The following is a 23,501-nucleotide window of genomic DNA, read 5'->3' as shown; positions in this document are numbered from 1 at the left end:
ACAAGCAATTATGTTCAATTAATGTTTAAGAATAACGCTCCTTTTAAATAGAGTTATAAAAATAAATTGTAATTTGTTTCTTTAGCTTCTCTTGAAAATTGATATTGTTAAACATCCTAATAAAATAGATGGGAAAAGCACAGCTGTTCATGCAAACCTATAAGCGCATGGGGCTGTTACAGTTTATACTTATCTATGTGTTCCACTATATCACTATAGTACTATATATGTAGAGTTTATTTTGCATTATAAAAAATGCATTGATGGTATTGGAGGTGTTATCTGGAATGCTTGGGATATGGGATTTTCCACATAATGAATCTTTGTTTAATTTGCATCAATATTATGGATACCAATATTTGGATGCCAATTGGCATATAATGAAATATATTCCCTGTAATAAAATATCTAGAATGGTTGCTTTACCAAAACTTTTCTTTTAGAAAATGCCTAGAACTTTCTTTGGGTTGATATGTAATATATACCTTGTACAATTTTCTGAATTCTTTTCTTTATATGTAGTTATCTGAAACCCCAGTGGTGGGTAAGATATTTTTTTTTCTTAAGAGACCATTTTAATATAGGAAGAACCCTGTGACAAATATACACTACAAAATAAGGCAGAGAACAAACAAAACAGCTCTACAAACTAAATGAGAACTATTTAGGGAACAGGCCCAGAAACACTCAACTGTAGATAGGATTCAATCAGGACCACCTTGAGGTTACTAGGAAACAAACTGAAAGCCTGGTCAGAATTAGTATAAAATTAATAAAATATAACAATAATGGAAATAATCCATTGACAGCAAACAAGGATAGAATCATCACTGGCAGCAGTGGCCATTATATTGGAACCAAAAATGCAGCTGTAACAAGGATAGAATAATGAAAAAAGCAATACAAATTAAACATGGACAGTAAGTAATAAAAAGAAACTGAGCTAGACCATTAAAAAAAGGAATGAATAATAGCCTACTGGATTACTGGCTTATATAAAATATATTCATATTGTTGCTAAGCGTTTAAAGTTTTAAAGATTGGGTCAAAAGCAGAAGGTCAAGACAGGCAGCAGAGGTTCGTATTCAAACAGGCAGGGCTGGTAGCAGCAGAGATCAGTCGGTAGTAGCAAGGCTAGGCTTCAGGAATACACCTTGATAACCAGGCACAAATCTGCATCTGAGGTTTCCTTAAATAGCGTCAGATTTGAATCTCGCACATGCTCAGTTCAAATTCATTGGTTGCTTAGCAACCCTTCTAAGATAATTTTCAAATTTAGCCAAATGGAAATCTGGGCCTGTATATAGCGGTGAGTGCTGCTGCTATTGATCTAATGGTGAGTCTGGCCTATATTGTTGTGGTATGCATACTGCAATAGACTTTTTTGTTCTCCAACTTCCCAAAATGGTTGCACGCTAATCAACTGCTAGCTAAGTAGTATAGTCTGAGAAAGCCGAAGTGGGAGATTTTGCATTTCCTGCCTAAATCCAAAATGTATGCAGAAGAAAAGGGGAGCTTTGTAAAAAAAAAAACTTTTATATTTAGTTGCATATTTGCTTACAGTCTTCTAAATCTCTCCTACAAATGTTGTCCTCTCAGCCACAAAACCACATTGCTTAGTGTGACCAACACCTTTTCCAGTTGATTAGCTGATATTTTAGGTATCACTTGTTAACAGTGATTTTGTTCTCTACGAGTTACACTCAAATACATCCGTTTTAAATTTAATTAATATATAATACAGGTATGATGTTTTATCCAGTTTAATGTACACCATGTATCTCTCTCTTTATACTCCTTGGTGTAACTGTTTACTAAATACCATGTGCATATATCATTGCTTCCTATTCTAATCTCTAAACTCTGTTTGCTCCTCTGTAAAAGAGAGATCACATCCAGCCCCAGCATTATGTAGCTGGGTGTCATAGATGGGTATATTCAGACAGAATTTGTATTTCATGAGGATAGCCTGTGTGAATGAGGGTTCTGGAATGCAATACAATACAGTAGATATAATGCAGGTAGATAAATAGCTGTATACATACTGTGTAGTCTACCATAACTGCTCAACAGTACGGGTAACCTATAACGTCTGGTCAATTCATAACTGTATGACTATGAAACTTTACATGTATTTAGAGAAATTTAACAATTTCAATCTTTAAGGCTTGCTATAATGATTAAAGTTTATCTGCCATGACTAAAACCACATGCTGATTTCAGAGGGGATGGCATAGGGATCACAAGTGCTGCTATTCTTGTCCAAAGAAATAAACAATGACATAGAGACGTCCACTCTTTCTTCACATTTACATATAATGAAAGCAACAATGTAGATGCCTACAGCTTGTTATAAACTCTTTCCATACTATATTTTAGGATATCTTGATAAGATATATCAGATCAACATTGCATTTGGTGATGTTAATCTTAATAAACTTTGATCATCACAGGGTGCTTTGTATGCAAAGAATTTTCTTGCATTGAGTTTTTTTCCTTGCTGCTGAAATTTTAGCTGGCAACAGAGTGCTATCATGTTTGCCAACTCTGTCATTTTTAATCAGTGTTGCTCCTCTCTATCAAAATGTGGATTTCAAATGCAGTGTATCTACATCAGTCAATGATCACAGTGGAAAAACTAGTAACCCTAATTGACACACGTACGGAAGTAGGTGTATAATAAGATTGAATAAGATCTCAGTTTTTTTAGTGATAAATTTACAGAACAGTCAGTATGTATATGACTAGCTGTAAAAGACAAGGGATACTGTAAATTTATATGGTTCCTGCTGAGGTTTTGGGATACTGTAATATGGATGTGCTTCTGACAAACAGTCTTAAGGTGTTGATTAGCAAAAATGATTTTTACAGAGCTGTCAACCTGGCAGTAGGTGCTACCAAGGAACATACAGTATGGAGCACACGCTGCGCTGAATTTCCTTTGTGGAGCCTATACTGTCACTAGAAGTGACTGTGCGTGTGTGTTGGTGGAAGTGCCGTTTCTGTGCATACGCATTTGCTCTTCAGAAGGAGCTGAATTTGTAAAGCAGCTGGACTTGCTGAGTAATATGTTTCACTGCTCATCCAAGCAGTTTCTTCAGTTCAGCTGAGGGGAAGTCCTCTGTGTATAAACTCTTCCAATAATCCAATCACAATGGTCCAATTTAACTATACAGAAAAATTTAAAAAATGTGAACTATTTGATTAAAATGGAGTCTATAGGAGATGGTCTTCCCATAATTCAGAACTTTCTGGCTAACGGGTTTCCGGATAATGGATCCTGTACCCGTTTACCAAATGATGATATTAAGAGCCTATGGGGCAAATTTAATAAAGGGCGAAGTCGCTAAAGCTGGCGAAAATTCGCCAGTATGACATCATTTCGCCGATTTACTAACGGTCGCTGGAGTAATTTCGCTAGCAAAGGAGATCTAACGCACTCTAACGCACTCTAAGTTTTTTATTTTACTGAACGTTACCTCTTGCGCCAGACTTTACTTCGCCAGCTCAGACCAGGTGAAGTGCAATATAGTAGATAAGAGTTTGTCAAAAAAAAAAGTTGAATTTTTTTTCTAAGTCCCAAAAAAAACGCTTGCGTCTTTTACTATTTACAGGGTGATAGGCTGAAAAAGATCGAAATTTCTTTTTTGGGGGTACCCTCCTTTCCAACATTTAGATTAGAGAAAAGACTCACATGTCCGTGCCCAAGAGGCCACTCCTCCATTGTGCCCATTCTCAACAGTGCGTGGATTTCCTCGTGCTGGTCTCCATTCCAGTAGACCTCATGTCATAGGGTAGGAGTACATCTGTAATTGATGCCTGTTTGTTGTTTTAATCACCCCAATAAAGCTGGATATTTTGATTTTGTTCTACACGTGTTGAATGGTTTTCTCAACCACTATACCCCCCCATACCCTCCTTTCCGCCTACATTTGATAACATATGTCACCTAAACTATACTGTGGGCACATGTGTAGGGGATTATAACACCTCTATATACTTTTATTAAGGTTCCCTGGCCTTGTGTAGTGTAATGTATTTGCTGCAGCATATACGGCCATTGTACTTTAACTGCAGGCCGTATGCAAATTAGCCAACGCTAGCATAACTTCAAACTGCTGATTGTATTTTCATTAGTGCAACTTCGCAAGCGTTCGGTAGCCTGTGCGCAACTTCAGATCTTCGTGAATTAGTGTTGTTGTCCAGGTGAATTTACGCCTGGCGAAGTGTTGCGATGTGCGCAAAGCCAGCGCTGGTGGATTTTCGCATGTAAGTAAATTTCCCCCTATATATCTTGTAATGGGAGTGGAATTCAACAAAAACCCAGAATTCTGAAATGAGAAATTCTGCTGTCACCTAAAGGGTTGATAGTTGGTTGTTTCTGTTAAATATGATTGAGTAAAATGTAAAATTACAATTCTTGCATTGACTGCAGCATGTGTAAATTAACTAAAGATTGATGAAGTGAATGAAAGCTTGTCTTTGTGTTTGACAGCTAGCTGGCAAAAGTAGGATACTGATGACATATCCGTTAACTTTCCTCTGGGTAACATAAGCTACACCCCTTTAAACCTGTTTGAAAAACCTTAATAGTGTTATTTCTAGTGGCTGAGTTCTGTAACATACTGTAGGAATTTATTGAACATGACAAGCTCATTGATATTCATATGAAAAATTGGCATTACACAAAACCAAATGCATATTACAAATGTAAAATAGTGGAGATTAAATTGTATCCATTTGTTTGTATAATATTATTTTACACATAAGAAGGGCACTATTGACAGAATAGGACACCTGAGTGCATCCAAAAATGTAGTTCTTTAAAGTGCAACTTGAGTCAACACTGTAAAAAACTTACAGTATTTAAGGATGCCTGAAAACATATTGACTCATTTTGAATTAGCCGATATATTTGTATTATTAATATGGTATCTGTGTGTAAAGAGTATATAGAATATAAAAGTACATAGATTGAATAATATGCTTGGTCATATCAACTTATTCAAAAGATTCAGAATAGCTGTGGTATTCATGTTAATGATAGTTTGTTTTTCTGCTCCAGGGAATGTGTGATTCATAATTCCAATTTTCAGTTTTTTAGACATGTTTATATTTGATTTTAGCAAAAGTTTGGAACTCGCGGTTTTATGATTCACAGTTTTGTGTGTATCGTTTATAAAAACCTAGCAATTGAGATTTTTGAGTGTTTTTGCAATTAGAAAAAAATACTTGAGTTCAAATTACAATATAAATGGCTCCTTGTTATATTTGCTCTTTGTTGCTGAAGTACTGTATGTACTGTCACCATGCCTAGATTGAAAGAGCTCTCTGAGCCCTTTAGAATAATGGTTAAAGAGGATAAAAAAATTGATCACAAAACATATGCACATCAATCATTTACCTACCCAAAAGATCATTCACTAGAATTTTTTATTTACAAGAAAGGAAGTGGAACTTGCAACATAACAATGGGGAAATTTACTAAACTTAGTGGCACATTTACTATGGGTCGAATATCGAGGGTTAATTAACCCTCGATATTCGAACATCGAAGTTAAATCCTTTGACTTCGAATATCGAAGTCGAAGGATTTACCGCAATTCGTTCGATTGAATGATTTTCCTTTGATCACAAATTGCTAGGAAAGCCTATGGGGACCTTCCCCATAGGCGAACATTGGTGCTCGGTAGGTTTTAGGTGGCGAAGTAGGGGGTTGAAGTTTTTTTTTGAAGAGACAGTACTTCGACTATCGAATGGTCGAATAGTCGAACGATTTTTAGTTCGAATCGTTCGATTCAAAGTCATAGTCGAAGGTCAAAGTAGCCAATTCGATGGTCGAAGTAGCCAAAAAAATACTTCGAAATTCAAAGTTTTTTTCCTACTATTCCTTCACTCGAGCTAAGTAAATGTGCCCCTTTATGTAAATTAGAATCTTACTAAATTTAATTAAACATTGTCCTGTTTGTAAAATATTAAAATTATGATTCACTATCCCTCTCTCAGCAACCAGTCTCTCTTTATTCTTTCTTCATTCTTTAAGTCGGGGCCAGATTTTGATTGACTGGTTAAATACATCTCTTGGGAGGGGTCCCTTTCTTAGCAGATGTGTTAGAACTTGAATAACTGGACTCCAGCACAAAAAAATCACAACAATATATAATTAATACTGACCAAAGCCAGGAACAAATCCTACATGTAGGGAGAGTATTTCTACTCTAATACATATTCTAGGCAAAGGCAGCCCTTCAACAGATGTATTAAGCTGGCCATAGACGCAAATATCCGATCGTACGAATCAACGTACGATCGGACTTTCCCATCTCCCGACCCTCCACTAACCATTCAGATCAAAGTCTTTACCATTCCGATCAAATAAGAACAGATCAGCCAATGTTCTGCCCCTGACAGCAATCGTACGATACTTACTGTATGTCTCACAACACTAGTGACAGTCTCCCACTGAAAATCGTACGATCAGCAATACACGCAGAGATATTATCGGCAGGCGACATAAATTTTCTAACCTGTCCGATCGACCAAACGACCGATCTCCGCCGGACGAAAAATGTCGGGACTCTCCACACATGGTCCGAAAATCGTACGAATCCACGATTCGTACGATCAGATCTTTGCGTCTATGGCCAGCTTTAGACCTAACTGTCAATAAAAATCTGTTTCTGACTTCTGCATGAAGTGAGGCAGGAATAGTGAAGAGTAACCATGTTTTAAAACTCCTCAGTTCGTATAATATCCTTATATTATACATTAGGGGGTAGATAATTCACTATATACTGTTTGACTGAAGATCAAATAGTATGTTCACATGTTCACATACCTGTAGCTTGGGTAATCTTGTGCTTATATAGTATCAAAGTATTCAACAGGACTGTTTTAATACCCTTTTGTACTCCTATTGGTTTTTGCTGTGTACAAAAAAATGTGCTTGCTACTTTTCTCTACACAGTGAAAATGTTATTTCTTACATTCCTAAAAACAGTTGTTATCCTGAAGCTCAAATGTTCCTAAAATGCCTAAAGTCAAAATGGTACAATGTGCTTGGCTACCAGCGAGCTTGTGTGTAAAATCATCTGTTAACAGAGAACATGACCACAATTAAGTTTAAAATAGAGTATGCATATGATATGTGCTTGGACTCATTTTAAATGTCATAATTTAATTTCTTTGCATTTCATTTATTTTCTTTTTATTTACTACATTTCTTTTTTTTTCTGGATAATGAATGGCCTTCTGGGGACTTCCACTGACTGCTGTTCTGAGGCATGCTAGTAAGAACTTAAGGGTGTTATTGCAATTGAATAATAAATCATTTCATGTTTTTGATGATGTGACTGTAAGTAAAGTAACTTTTAATTGAAGTAGTTTATCTCACTTCCCTTTTGAAGGTATGTTTGTTAATGATGTCAGAGTATTCTTGCTGTAAATAGTAGCAAGCTGGGTGTATGATCTGTGCTTCAAACACAGGGGCATATGAACAGCCCCTTAGTTTACCATCTGGCTCACAGATCCATTATCCACTGATGTTTTGCCCCTTCCTGCTTTGTATAATGGGCGGGTGTTAAAGTGGTTCTGACATGTCCCTTGTATATTCCTTTTTTTGTAAAGGAAATTTGTTTCTTTTGATTGGAATTATAAAAAATAAAAACTCACTTCTAGACTAAGCAATACATTTGGTACTCTTTCTTGTGTTGTACCATCTTAAAGGTGGTGATAAGTAGCTCACTACAAAAGTAACTAGTATGATAAATTATTATTATTATTATTTCTCTTACTGTTTGTTGCTTTGGTTGTGTTCCTACCAGGCGTGCAATTTCATTGTTTATGGGGATTCTAGGACTTACTTACCTCAGCAACCAGGTAGCAAAGACAGAAAGGAGAATGAATAGAAGAGGGCCAGAATAGAAAGAGAAATAAATAAAATATCAATGAAATGAAACCCCTACAGGTTGTTAGGATCAGTAACTCTGAAAAAATGCATATGCATGTTTTTTGCACCCTGGAAATAGGCACGATGGGAATTTAAAAAAAACATGGTTAATAAACAATGAAGATCAGCTGAAATGGTGCTTAGAACAGGCCCTTCACTAACATCATATTTGGGATATGTGATAAGACACTGGAGCTTGTTTAAGGGCTCTTACACACGGCCGTTCCGACCTGCGCTCCCCTGCGTTCCGTTTTTTGGCGTTCAGCCACAGGGGAGCGCAGGAATAGACGCAAGTCATTATTTGAAATGGGGCTGTACTCACTCAGGCGCGTGTAGACGCCGAACGCAGGTTCAGACGCAACATGCTGCATTTTTCCTGCGTTCGGCGCCTACACGCGCCTGAGTGAGTACAGCCCCATTTCAAATAATGACTTGCGTCTATTCCTGCGCTCCCCTGCGGCTGAACGCCAAAAAACGGAACGCAGGGGAGCGCAGGTCGGAACGGCCGTGTGTAAGAGCCCTAACAAACACTGGGCAGATTTGCACCTGGCCAGTAACCCATAGCAACAAATCACTGATTAGCTTTTTTTCAGTCAGCTGCAGGTAGAACAATAAAAGCAAATATCTGATTGGTTGGCAAACGTTACTACCTAAGAGCAAATTTGGCATGTGTAGTGATGGGCGAATTTGCGCCATTTCGCTTCGCCGAAAAAATTAGCGAATTTCGTGCGAAACGGCGAAAAATTTGCGAAACGGCACCGGCGTCTCGTTTTTGACGCCGGCGCCCGTTTCTGACCGCCGGCATCCGTTTTTTAAAAAAAAAAAAACATTTTTACGCCTACGATTTTTTGCCGCGAATTTTCGCTGGCGTTTCGCGAATTTATTCGCTGGCGGCGAAATGCGCAAATTCGCCGCGAATTCGCGCCTGGCGAATAAATTCGCCCATCACTAGCCAAGTGTTGATAAATGAGCTCCACTGTTAACGGTGTAGTTGCCTGTAGCAGTTAGCATGGTCACATGTCTTGTAGTTTGGTATGAAATGACACCTGGGCACATTAGTGTCTTTTATTACATATAGGGGTTAAGTTAACATAAAGGGGAGCATGTCTTTTATAAATATGCTTTACAATGCAGAACATTATCCTGTCATCATTTGTATTGATCTACATTTCTCCTATTTATCATAGAACGGAGGGGAATGTAGAAACATGCATTCTATGTTGTCAATAACAGAATCTCAGTGCTTTTTTTTAATTTCAAGGCTGTTGTGAATTTTTAGATTATTTCATTCATTCCATGGTATAATATTTACCTCCAAAACCAACATTCCCATTTTCCGAGTTAATATTTTTCTAGCAATACTGAAACTGGTTGTAGGAACAGTGGAAGCTAAAAATTGGACAAATGATTGACTTACTGTATGAAGACACTTGTAATGATGTGTTTTTTTCTGTTTTGTAAGCATGGCATTTACATATCAGATTGAAGTGTGATGCTTACATTTGTACTCAAACCATACAAATAATGAGTTCTGAATATGAGAAATTCCAGAAGGCAAGAGAGATTTATTTTTATAACTCTCCTAACATATGTGAAAACAGGCATTTAGTTAAACATTTCTCCACTTCTTAACAAATACCTTACATTCTTTACTATTAACAATTTTGCACTATTACACTATGGAGCAATTTATCAAAATTGGAGTTTGTGGTTTTTTTTCACGATTCAAGAAAAAAATGCAGCGAAAAAACACAAATATATTTGAGAATATTCTTCAAAATCTTGAATATTTGGTATTTATTAAACTCGCATAAAGTCACCAGAAAAAAGAAGTCTTACAAGTTTTGTTGTGGTTTCTTTTTTTGAGCATGCATTGTTCCACACCTTTTATATTAGTAGATAGTCTTCTATAACTGCAGTAATATTAGTTTTTTAAGCATTTAAAAATGAAATGACAAGAGGGTGATTCAAAATAGTCAGTGTTTTTATGGAGCTATAAATGGAGAATTATTTAGTGCCACAGACATATATTAAAATGTAATAAAAGACACTAAGTTTGCCCATGTTTAGTAACCTATAACAACCAATCAGCAGGTAACATTTATGGGTCACTTGTTAAAAAAGCACATATAATTCAGGGATAATATCTGGTATATATTGTTCATAAGGCCCTATCTAGAGTCCCATAAGTACAGTATGTAGCAATAGGGGGTCTTCATCATCATCACCATAAATCATATTTTATATCAACAGCAGCTGTGACTGCTTGAGTATCTGTAGCAATTCATAACAGGGCAAGTTTACTACCATCCTTTTCATTATCTTTTTTGCCCTACCTGCTCCATTTGCCTTTGCTGCTGCCACTAGTCAGCTCAGTTTGGTATGCTCGGCATACAACTGCCAGCTGTTCCTGCTATTCTTCTTTGGCTTAATTATATGTATATTTGTTCAAACTGAGGAACAATGCGCCAGCGTCCTGACTGTGCCACTTTAGTTCTGTAATTTTATTTTTAAACCACTTCGCTCCTAATGGTTTTCCCATACTCTTTTAGTTACCTCACAAATTACATCAAATTATATAGAAATGAAGGGGCAGATTTATTAAAGTTTGAATGGTGCATTTGAATTTTTAAAAACAAAATGGTTCCAAAACTTTAAAAGCACCAACTCGAATGTAAATTCAAACGTGAGATGTATCACACCTCAACCATGGAAACAGTTCTAATTCTAATATACGCCACCTAAAACCTGCCAAGTTAATTTACAAGTCAATGGCAGAGGTCCTTTTGAATATGTTAATTGCCTTCTTGACATTCGAGTTTTTTTTCGGAGGAAAACTTGATTCAAATTTTTCAGGTCGGAACTATTTGATTGAACAATAGATGTTCGAGTTGTTTCATAAATAACCTCCCATTTGATTTGTGAGTACATTCAAATTTATTAGAGTAAGAAAAAATTCACATACATTCAAAATTCAACCTTTGATTAATAACCCCCCAAGTGTGTCGATTTAGGTGTTAAAATGTAATGTGTATAATGTTAGGTTACCGGCCTCCTTAGTATATTAGTACCCTATTTTTAGAGGCATGTTTGCCCTAGTCACAATGTAGATATACAATTCCATGAGCTAAATTCTGGAGAGTGTATAAATGAATGGGTAAAAAGTATGATTATGTGATCCCGAGCCATTTTAATGCATAGTTAAATCTCCATTATGTTTTGTTTGTTTTTTTAAATGTATTTTTTTTTTTAATATATATATTAGTTGTTGCCTCTGCATGGCCTTTTGTGAAGGTAAAGAACATGTATATGATGAATATTTATTATTAAAATGTTTTTATAAAGCTCTGACATTTTCCTCAGTAGAATTATTATAGTTAAAGCCAATAAAAATGTCTAAATGTTTGGATCCAATTTTGACTGTATCCAGATCTGGATTTCCTCCTTCTTACATAAGGGTAAAGGAGGAATAGATATTCGACTTCTTTATTGCCTTTCAATAAATCTGTAGGGCAGCATCACTTCTAATGGTATCTCTCACAACTAGTGGTTGGATTTGAATACTTCTTAATAATTTATATTGAACTGCAGTACAAAGTGTTTTGGTAAAAAAAAAAAAAGAAAGCTTAAGCCAGCCAAATTTAGTATAAGTTAACTGATCAGATAAACAGTGGAAGTTTGCAGAAAAAAAGAATGTGTGGTCTTCCTAAACCTCTGCAGATCGCATGTAGTTCACATAGTATAACATTTAGATGCCGGTTGGCCTCCATCTTGGTAAATGATGTGCTCATTACCTAGCAGGTTCCCTCGCTAAGAGCGAGAATGCTGCATTGATCACAAAAATATGGTGATTTTTTTTTGTTTTTTTTTTTATTTTTTTTTGTTCATTTTTATTATTGTATCTTCATTATTGTCTTCATTTGATATCAGGCAATTCACGTATATTGAATTGTTGCAGTAGCCAAAAACTAATCACCATGGCATAGTGAAATTTTCTTAAGTGGAGACTTGGAAATTTGAGTTTCAATTCACTCACCATTTAAGGGATACTTACACAATTGGAAAAGAAAAGAAATCATATCCAGAAGAATAAACATTAAGCTACATACTTCACATACTGTTGTCATGATGTCAATTGTAAACAACGGAGGAAACCCAAGCTATTTCAAAATCGGCTCAGTCCCCTCAAAGAGGTGCCTAGGAACTCATACCCCAAAAGCAAATTTGGTGTATTGATTTTGAACCTGTTCAATTTTGAAAATTTCCACAGATCTGTCTTCACCATCCATTTCACATGTATAAGAAGCCACAGCAAAAATAATTTTAAACAGCCAGTATATTAAAGTCTTGAACATCATTAAACTAAATGTTAAATGAATAAAATATAATAGAAATAAAGGGGGTTATTTATTAAAGTCCAATTTTTTTTGATTTTGTTAAATCTGAAAAAGTTGCTCAAATCTACTACTCAAAAAAGTCATGGTATTTGGATTATTTCACGATTTTATTGAGTTTTTTACCTGCACATGAAATTTTAGATTTGGTCAGAGTATTTTTCAGAAAATTGCATCATAAGACATAAGATGAAAGAGCGTTGTTTGTCATAGGTTTTGAGTGGTGTATATTATACTTATATAAAATAGTGTTACAAAGGTGTCCCATTGTTGACAATTGCTTATATTAAAGTAGCACATCAATGTGTTCTTTCATCAGATAAAACTTTTAAATAAGTTTTTTTCCCCACAGGATTTGTACAAATGGAATTAATGGAAAGAAAGACATGCTTCATCAGAAGGGAACACCAAATACTTACCTTTCTACTATAGAAGCCATTTACTATTTTATGGTTGACTATTACACTAATATATCTTCTTTTCTTTCATGTACAGAATAATTAATGATGCTAAAAAATCTGCTGGAAAATTGTAATAAAATGTTGCTTTTTGGAGATTAGTAGACTGTTTAATCCATTTGGCTTTTAAGGGGTAGTTCACTTTATTTTGATTTTTTTTATTATTTTTAATTGGTCTACTTTTTTATGTTTTTGAGAGTTTGTCTACTACTTTTACCACTTTCAGCTTGCAATTTAGAGGACATGTAAACCCCGAATTATCCATCCATGTACTGTATTTAAATTGGGAACATTTCCACCACCCAAATGGCATTATTTATATTACTTATAGTCAGAGTTTGTTTGCCTTCATTTCCAGTGTTTGACTTGCAAGGGATGTGTGTGTGCCCTATTCTTTTGGCATAACTGTACCGTGGCAATTAACACAGGCGGCTGTGGAAACTCTGGAGTAGAAGGTGGTGGTAGCTCCAGAGTTCCCTTGTATCAATAGGCACAGCAATAGCTGATTCAGGACAGAAGGCAAAAAGGACTTAACAGTGCTGAGCGCATTTTAACCCAGGTACCATTAATAAAAACGCGGTCATAAATGAGCCCTCAGGATTTGAGAAAAAAACAGTAGTAACTCACTGACGTAAAGAACTAGTGTATTAAAATTACCTGGCAGGTACGCCCTTTGCCTGCTTGGTGTGATCCTGCTCCACATCTGCCGCTTCTGGTTTGTACAGCGCTCGGGTGTCCTCGGCCTTATTCGGAAGGGTGGCGTGATGTCATCTCACCTTGGTGCGAAGTTTAAATAGAGGGCTTCTTTCCCTATGTGCATTGCCCAACATAACAGTTCCATTTATAGTTCCTGGGTGTATTTCTAGTCTGTTTTTTTTAACATTGCATGTCCCTGACCATGCCAAACCCTGCCTGTGTTGACTATTCTTTGGATTCTGACTTGGTACTTCACTTCTGATCTGTGTATGACCTTGGCCTGTGACACTAACCTCTTCTCTGCTTCCTGTTTTGGTACCACTTTACCTGCTTGGTTTGACCCAGCCTGTTCCTTGACAATGCTGACTGCTCCCCCGCCCTTTCTGTACACGTTCGGTTCCCGTGTTTGCCCAGAACTCTCTCCCTGGTTTTCCCACAATAAGACCTGTGACCATCTGAGTAGCGGAGAGCTCCACCCGAAGCCAAGGCAGCTGCTATAGACATAAGAGTGGGCCGAGACCGGAACCTTGGAGTTAGATCTGGGTTTGGGAGACCTTACATTACAACTAGTGAGGCAGGAGCTCCATTGGAATCAGTCCAAGACACGGACAAAATGAACTCCAGTAGACAAGAGACATGATGTGTAAAATGTCTAATAAGGACAAACCACAAAGAATTAAATATTTTTAATATTATCTGTGACAACTACAAAAATTCATCTAAAATAATTCCCATTCTAAATTAAAAAAAAAAAAACACTTGAGGAAAAAAAATGGTTGTGTTATCCTGGAATTATTTACATAACTATTAAACAAAATATCATTCAATAAAAGTGCATGATAACCTCACAGTTTAAGAGCATTGCATAGGAGTCACTTCTATAAATGCGCTGTTGATAACATTTCGAAATCCGGTTAATATCCACTGTTAACTGTGCATTTCCCAAAATAATTAAATATCCTCAATTAATTTTCCACTTAAATTAATCCATGCTTATCTACCAGTAGGTGATTGAATGAAATTTCATGGTAGCTGAAATGCAACACAGATAATATTTATGCATTTCAGATATATTGGATATTACTAACACTTTTTGTAACCTATCTAACATCCACTGCAATTCCTATACAACTCACGTGTCCGTTCTCCCTCTTCCTCACTTAAGGCGCACCTCCTGCTGTTGTTAATTCCTTTACATACTGGTCTCCACTCCAGCCATTTAGCAATCATATATCCAGGAAAAGAAGTTAAGGAATAAATCCAAGCAGCGGTTCCTTAAAATCAAAAAGCTTTATTCCAGGTTGCATTTAAAAACAGTGGAAAGGGCTTCACAAGAGACATACTTCCTGTTCTATGACAGTGTGGTCATCTGACGCGTTTCATGCCTCATTCTGGCACTTCATCAGAGGTGATGTCAGCAGTTACTCTAGCCTTTTATGACTATGTCAATTAAAAACATCAATTAAGCGTAAAAACACTTTTTCTGCATACAAACAGGTAATGTAAATTCAAGCCATGCTGCAATACATTTATACACATTGTTAATGGCATTTCAAAGTAGCGTAGATAATGTAAACCTTATTTTACATTCCTTTTGTCAGAGAAAACAGGATACCTCCCAATCACTATTTAATCCCAATGGAAATCGTGTTTCGAGGGTAAAAATCCAGTACACCTCTCTTTGATCAATTATTCTACGTAGGTCTCCTCCCCTTGCCCCTAATTTAACACTTTCAATGCCTTGAAACTTAATATGGTTAAAATCTCCATTGTGTGCATGCATAATATGTTTTCCTATCGCTGAAATTTTCTTTTTATTGGTTAGATTGTTCTGTTCCAGTTTTTCTTTATCAATAGGTGTGAGATGCTCTCTGGCTCGTTCTTTGAGAGATCTGTAGGTTCTCCCCACATATTGTTTGCCACAGGTACATGTGGCTAAATATACAATCCCTCTAGTATTACAGTTAATATAACTTTTTATTGGGAAAATATCTCCAGTTATATTACTTTTGAATGTGGTCTGTACAAGTCTATGTTTACACACCTTGCATCTATTACTTCCACATCTGTAACTCCCATTTTTCTTTAGCCAACCTGACCCTTCTTTTTTTGGTTGTTTTTTAGGACAATATAAGCTGGGTGAAACATCGTTGGATATTGTCCTTCCTCGTCTATACACAAACTTTATGTTATCAAACATTCAGTCTAGTAGAGGATCCATCTTCAACACATCAAGTCTATTTTCGACTATTTTCCTAATCTTAATGGCCTGGTTGCTGTATTGTGTAATAAAGATTGTTTACTCAATATTTTGTGATTTTTTTTCTCTAATTTCTTCTTTTACCTTTTTTAGACTGTGAGTTTACAAGTTCTTGTCTAGAAGTTGCAACTGCTCTTTCATAGGCCTTCTTAATGGATTTGTATCATATTTCCTTTCTATCAATTTGTCCCACAGTGTCTTCGCTCGGCTCTGAAAGTCATCCCAGGTAGTACAAATCCATCTGATTGAATTGGGATTAAATAGTGATTGGGAGCTATCCTTTTTTCTCTGACAAAACTAATGTAATATAAGGTTTACATTATCTACCCTACTTTGAAATGCCATTAACAATGTGTATAAATGTATTGCAGCATGGCTTGAATTTATATTACTCGTTTGTATACAGAAAAAGTGTTTTTACGCTTAATTGATGTTTTTTAATTGACATAGTCATAAAAGGCTAGAGTAACTACTGACATCACTTCTGATGAAGTGCCAGAACGAGGCATGAAACGCGTCAGGTGACCCCACTGTCATAGAACAGGAAGTATGTCTCTTGTGAAGCCCTGTCCACTGTTTTTAAATGCAACCTGGAATAAAGCTTTTTGATTTTAAGGAGCCGCTGCTTGGATTTATTCCTGAACTTCTTTTCCTGAACATCCACTGCAAACCTCGTTTTAAAGGGTTTCTAAAATGCATGGATTCTTGCAACCAATATGATAAAATTATTGAATTCATGGGACTTTCTGTATGTACATTGACATTACTTACTGAATCAGAGACTATCAGGACTCTAATATAAGACTTATTCACAATGGGATGTATATGTGTTTAACACATGCTATGTTACTTACCCTGTCCCCTCCAATTCCCTTCCCTCCACTCACAACTGTCTCCCCACCTCCTTGCTGCACTTTTAATAAGTGTTTAGAATACACCATACATTAAGCAACACTTGAACACATGCAGAAATCCATAGTGTGATACTCTTCAATCCCAAGGGCCAGATGGGTGCTCACAAATGCTGTTATGGAAATCATTACATCCCAGTTCCACTCGGCTATCCTTGGGGTTCACCAGTAGAGGCCTTATTACATCAATTCATTTAATGTGTAGCAGACAAGGATTCAAGTGTGCATAACATGTGAATGCAGATTAATAACTATTACTAACAGTACATAATGGACATACTGTAAATAAGGGCAAATAAGCAATACATTTTGAACATACTTGTTTTAGTATAATAACAGCACACTAAATACAGTATTATATTTCTTTGATTTTACTTTGTAGAGCGTCGCATGTTTTCTTTGCATCTCCTAGCAACATGGCTGTATTTGGTTTGTAAAATACAGGGTTGTCCACAGCTGCATATCCAACTCCCAGAGTTCTCTTCATAATAATTACCTAAATGAGAAAAAAATCATTAACAATTAGGGATGTAGCGAACGTCGGAAAAAAAGTTCGCGAACATATTCGCGAACTTGCGCAAAAATGCGAGCGGTTCGCGAACGGTTCGCGAACCCCATAGACTTCAATGGGAAGGCGAACTTTAACATCTAGAAAAGACATTTCTGGCCAGAAAAATGATTTTAAAGTTGTTTAAAGGGTGCAACGACCTGGACAGTGGCATGCCAGAGGGGGATCAAGGGCAAAAATGTATCTGAAAAATCTGCCTGTGTGTGCTTGGAAGAGAATAGTGTAGGGGGAGAGCTGTTAGTGATTTCAGGGACAGATGATAGTAAGCTTGCTGGCTAGTAATCTGCTTGATACTGCTCTGTATTGGAGGGACAGAAGTCTGCAGGGATTTGAGGGACATTTTAGCTTAGGTAGCTTTGCTGGCTAGTAATCTACTGTTCTCTTTAAACAACTGCCATACGTTGACCTTGTAGGCATTGTTTGCCCAGTTTTTTTGGACGCAGCCACTGAAGCACAGTTGCCAGAAAAAATATGCCATATAAATGCTGAAAATAGTAATTTTTCGCCATACGTTGACCTTGTAGACATTGTTTGCCCAGTTTTTTTGGACGCAGCCACTGAAGCACAGTTGCCAGAAAAATTATGCCATATAAATGCTGAAAATATAAATTTTTTTGGTTGCAGCCACTGAAGCACAGAGGCCAGAAAAATTATGCCATATAAATGCAGAAAATATGCATTTTTTTGGTCGCAGCCACTGAAGCACAGTTGCCAGAAAAATTATGCCATATAAATGCTGAAAATATAAATTTTTTTGGTTGCAGCCACTGAAGCACAGAGGCCAGAAAAAATTATGCCATATAAATGCAGAAAATATGCATTTTTTTTGGTCGCAGCCACTGAAGCACAGTTGCCAGAAAAAATATGCCATATAAATGCTGAAAATAGTCATTTTTTGCCATATACGTTGAGTCAACGTATGGCAAAAAATTACTATTTTCAGCATTTATATGGCATATTTTTTCTGGCCTCTGTGCTTCAGTGGCTGCGGCCAAAAAAACTGGGCAAACAATGCCTACAAGGTCAACGTCGTTGACCTTGTAGGCATTGTTTGCCCAGTTTTTTTGGCCGCAGCCACTGAAGCACAGAGGCCAGAAAAAATATGCCATATAAATGCTGAAAATAGTAATTTTTCGCCATACGTTGACCTTGTAGACATTGTTTGCCCAGTTTTTTTGGACGCAGCCACTGAAGCACAGTTGCCAGAAAAATTATGCCATATAAATGCTGAAAATATAAATTTTTTTGGTTGCAGCCACTGAAGCACAGAGGCCAGAAAAATTATGCCATATAAATGCAGAAAATATGCATTTTTTTGGTCGCAGCCACTGAAGCACAGTTGCCAGAAAAATTATGCCATATAAATGCAGAAAATATGCATTTTTTTGGACGCAGCCACTGAAGCACAGTTGCCAGAAAAAATATGCCATATAAATGCTGAAAATAGTCATTTTTTGCCATACGTTGACCTTGTAGACATTGTTTGCCCAGTTTTTTTGGTTGCAGCCACTGAAGCACAGAGGCCAGAAAAAATTAAACCAGTAGGGTTTGCACCCTAGTTTGTAACGGTGGCGGAGGGAGGAGGAGGACGCTAAAGGACAGCTGTGTGTGGAGTCATGAGGCTTGAAGAGAAGGACAGCTGCATAGAAGTCAGAACAAGTCTTCCGGCGTGCAGTAACCCTCCGAGATCCACCCCTCATTCATTTTAATAAAGGTCAGGTAATCGACACTTTTGTGACCTAGGCGAGTTCTCTTCTCAGTTACAATCCCTCCTGCTGCACTGAAGGTCCTTTCTGAGAGCACACTTGAGGCTGGGCAAGACAAGAGGTTCATGGCAAATTGTGACAGCTCTGGCCACAGATCAAGCCTGCGCACCCAGTAGTCCAGGGGTTCATCGCTCCTCAGAGTGTCGATATCTGCAGTTAATGCCAGGTAGTCCGCTACCTGCCGGTCGAGGCGTTCTTTGAGGGTGGATCCAGAAGGGTTGTGGCGCTGCCTTGGACAGAAAAACATTTGCATGTCTGACGTTACAGACTGGCCAAAGGGCTTTGTCCTTGCAGGTGTGCTCGTGGCAGGATTACTGGCACCTCTGCCCCTGGAATGTTGATGAGTTCCTGAAGTGACATCACCCTTAAAAGCATTGTACAACATGTTTTGCAGGCTGGTTTGTAAATGCCGCATCTTTTCGGACTTGTGGTATGTTGGTAACATTTCTGACACTTTATGCTTGTACCGAGGGTCTAGTAGCGTTGCGACCCAGTACAGGTCCTTCTCCTTAAGCCTCTTGATACGGGGGTCCTTCAACAGGCATGACAGCATGAAAGACCCCATTCTCACAAGGTTGGATGCAGAGCTATCCATCTCCGCTTCCTCATTATCAAGGACTGCATCATCCACGGTCTCCTCCCCCCAGCCACGTACAAGACCAGGGGTCCCCAAAAGGTCACCACTAGCCCCCTGGGAAGCCTGCTCCTGTTGGTCCTCCTCCTCCTCCTCCACAAAGCCACCTTCCTCCTCTGACTCCACTTCTGGCACCTCTCCCTGCGTTGCAGCAGGTGCCTGGGTTCGTTCTGGTGATTCCGACCAGAAATCGTGCGCTTCCAGCTCCTCGTCACGCTGGTCTACAGCCTCATCTGTCACTCGTCGCACGGCACGCTCCAGGAAGAAAGCGAAGGGTATTAGGTCGCTGATGGTGCCTTCGGTGCGACTGACCATATTTGTCACCTCTTCAAAAGGTCGCATGAGCCTGCAGGCATCGCGCATAAGCACCCAGTAACGGGGGAAAAAAATCCCCAGCTGTGCAGATCCAGTCCTACCACCCAGTTCAAAAAGGTACTCGTTGACGGCCCTTTGTTGTTGCAGCAGACGTTCCAACATAAGGAGCGTTGAATTCCAGCGAGTCTGGCTGTCAGAAATCAAACGCCTGACTGGCATGTTGTAGCGCTGCTGAATGTCAGCAAGGCGTGCCATGGCTGTGTAGGAACGTCTGAAATGGGCCGACACCTTTCTGGACTGGGTGAGAACGTCCTGGAATCCTGGGTACTTGGAGACAAAACGTTGGACTATTAAATTTAACACATGTGCCATGCAGGGCACATGTGTTAAATTGCCTAGTCTCAACGCTGCCAACAGATTGCTTCCATTGTCACACACCACTTTTCCGATCTGCAGTTGGTGTGGGGTCAGCCACCGATCGGCCTGTGACTGCAGAGATGACAGGAGTACAGATCCGGTATGGTTTTTGCTTTCCAGGCACGTCATCCCCAAGACAGCGTGACAACGGCGTACCTGGCACGTCGAATAGCCTAGGGGGAGCTGGGGGTGCACAGGTGTGGAGGAGGAGAAGGAGGACCCAGCAGCAGAGTAAGAAGAAGAAGAAGACGAGGTAGAGAGCGATGGAGGAGTAGAGGTGGTGGCAGAACCGCGTGCAATCCGTGGCGGTGACACCAACTCCACTGTTGTTGTTGAGCTACCCATTCCCTGCTTCCCAGCCATTACCAAGTTCACCCAGTGGGCAGTGTAGGTGACATACCTGCCCTGACCATGCTTGGAGGACCATGCGTCAGTAGTCATATGGACCTTTGGCCCAACACTAAGTGACAGAGATGCAGGTAACTTGGCTCTGCACATGTTGGTACAGGTGTGGTATTCCCTTTTTAGAAAAAAAATTGCGGCTGGGTACCTTCCACTGCGGTGTCCCAATTGCTACAAATTTGCGGAAGGCCTCAGAGTCCACCAGCTGGTATGGTAAAAGCTGGCGGGCTAAGAGTGCAGACAAGCCAGCTGTCAGACGCCGGGCAAGGGGGTGACAGTCAGACATTGGCTTCTTACGCTCAAACATGGCCTTCACAGAAACTTGGCTGGTGGCAGATGACTGGGAATGGGAACAGGTGGTCAAGGTGGAAGGCGGAGTGGAGGGTGGTTCAGACGGGTCAAGGAGAGCAGAGGTAGAGCAGTAAGATGCTGGACCAGAAGGAGTGTGGCTTTTAGTTTGCCTGTTGCCTTTGAGGTGTTGCTCCCAAAGTGCTTTGTGCTTGCCGCTCATGTGCCTTCGCATAGAAGTTGTACCTATGTGGCTGTTGGGCTTACCAAGGCTCAGTTTCTGACTGCACTCATTGCAAATTACAATGCTTTTGTCAGAGGCACACACATTAAAAAAATCCCACACTGCTGACTTTTTGGAAGTGTGCGATCTGGCGGTAACAGTAGAAGTTGGCGGAGTTGGCGGTATTGGCGGCAATGGCGGGTGCGTTGGCCGGCTGAACACAGGTGCCGATACATGTTGTTGCCCTGCTGATCCCTGCGGGCTGTCCTCCCTGCTTCTTCTAAGTCTTATTCTCCTACTGCCTCTCTGACTCTCCGTCTCTCCATCTGAACTACCCTCCTCTTGCTCTCTTCTACTAGGCACCCACAAAACATCAATCTCCTCATCATCATTCTCCTCAGATGCATCAATTTCTTCTGACACATCACAGAAGGAAGCAGCAGCGGGGACCTCCTCCTCATCACTCATTATGTCCATCTCTATCGTGTTCTCTGCCAGAATTAAATCTGGTGTAAGGTCCTCATCTCCTTCATCTTCTTCTGGCAATAATGGTTGCGCATTACTCAGTTCAAGAAACTCATTGGAAAATAACTCCTCTGACCCCAGTGAAGAAGGGGCACCGGTGGTGGAGGAAGTGTTACGTGGGGTGGCCATAGCAGTGGAGGATGAGGAGGATGTTGTGGTAAAGTTAGAAACGGTAGAGGATGGGGTGTGCTGTGTAAGCCAGTCAACTACCTCTTCAGCATTTTGGGAGTTCAGGGTCATTGGCTTTTTAAAACTGGGAAATTTGCTAGGGCCACAGGATTGCATAGCAGCACGGCCCCTAGCACGGCCTCTGCGTGGCGGCCTGCCTTTGCCTGGCATTATTTTTAAAAAAACAACAACAACAACAAAAACTCAGTTGGTTTTTCTGGAAACGATAATACACACAGCTAGATGGCGGGTTGAAGAAAACAGTGTGCAAATAATGCCTACAAGGTCAACGTATACACTACTACAGCGGTGGATACGGATTACGTAAAATATATGAATGCTGCTTGAAAAAAAGTAACTCAAGTGGTTTTTCTAGAGACGATAATATTATCAATATTTAGACAAAATGTGAACAAGCTCACACAGCTCGATGGCGGGTTGAAGAAAACACTGTGCAAATAATGCCTACAAGGTCAACGTATACACTACTACAGCGGTGGATACGGATTACGTAAAATATATGAATGCTGCTTGAAAAAAAGTAACTCAGGTGGTTTTTCTAGAGACGATAATATTATCAATATTTAGACAAAATGTGAACAAGCTCACACAGCTCGATGGCGGGTTGAAGAAAACACTGTGCAAATAATGCCTACAAGGTCAACGTATACACTACTACAGCGGTGGATACGGATTACGTAAAATATATGAATGCTGCTTGAAAAAAAGTAACTCAAGTGGTTTTTCTAGAGACGATAATATTATCAATATTTAGACAAAATGTGAACAAGCTCACACAGCTCGATGGCGGGTTGAAGAAAACAGTGTGCAAATAATGCCTACAAGGTCAACGTATACACTACTACAGCGGTGGATACGGATTACGTAAAATATATGAATGCTGCTTGAAAAAAAGTAACTCAAGTGGTTTTTCTAGAGACGATAATATTATCAATATTTAGACAAAATGTGAACAAGCTCACACAGCTCGATGGCGGGTTGAAGAAAACAGTGTGCAAATAATGCCTACAAGGTCAACGTATACACTACTACAGCGGTGGATACGGATTACGTAAAATATATGAATGCTGCTTGAAAAAAAGTAACTCAAGTGGTTTTCTAGAGACGATAATATTATCAATATTTAGACAAAATGTGAACAAGCTCACACAGCTCGATGGCGGGTTGAAGAAAACAGTGTGCAAATAATGCCTACAAGGTCAACGTATACACTACTACAGCGGTGGATACGGATTACGTAAAATATATGAATGCTGCTTGAAAAAAAGTAACTCAAGTGGTTTTTCTAGAGACGATAATATTATCAATATTTAGACAAAATGTGAACAAGCTCACACAGCTCGATGGCGGGTTGAAGAAAACACTGTGCAAATAATGCCTACAAGGCCAACGTATACACTACTACAGCGGTGGATACGGATTACGTAAAATATATGAATGCTGCTTGAAAAAAGTGACTCCGGTGTTTTTTCTGGAGACGGTAATATTATGGATATTTAGACAGAAT

General features: G+C 38.8%; 1 protein-coding gene across 1 annotated transcript in view; it reads right to left on the bottom strand.

Moving 5' to 3' along the window:
• Nucleotides 1-16,974: 16,974 nt before the first annotated feature.
• LOC108712901 (NAD(P) transhydrogenase, mitochondrial) overlaps nucleotides 16,975-23,501 on the bottom strand; it is a 48,391-nt gene continuing 41,864 nt past the window's right edge. Inside the window, exon 22 of the mRNA XM_018255408.2 lies at nucleotides 16,975-17,163. Coding sequence (XP_018110897.1) covers nucleotides 17,023-17,163 — 141 coding nt within the window. The 3' untranslated portion in view covers nucleotides 16,975-17,022. The remainder of the gene's footprint in view (nucleotides 17,164-23,501) is intronic.

This window comes from Xenopus laevis, chromosome 3S (genome assembly GCF_017654675.1).
Source record: "Xenopus laevis strain J_2021 chromosome 3S, Xenopus_laevis_v10.1, whole genome shotgun sequence".
Lineage (NCBI taxonomy): Eukaryota > Metazoa > Chordata > Amphibia > Anura > Pipidae > Xenopus > Xenopus laevis.
Note: the sequence above shows the minus strand (reverse complement) of the source record. Positions and strands in the feature narration are given on the sequence as shown.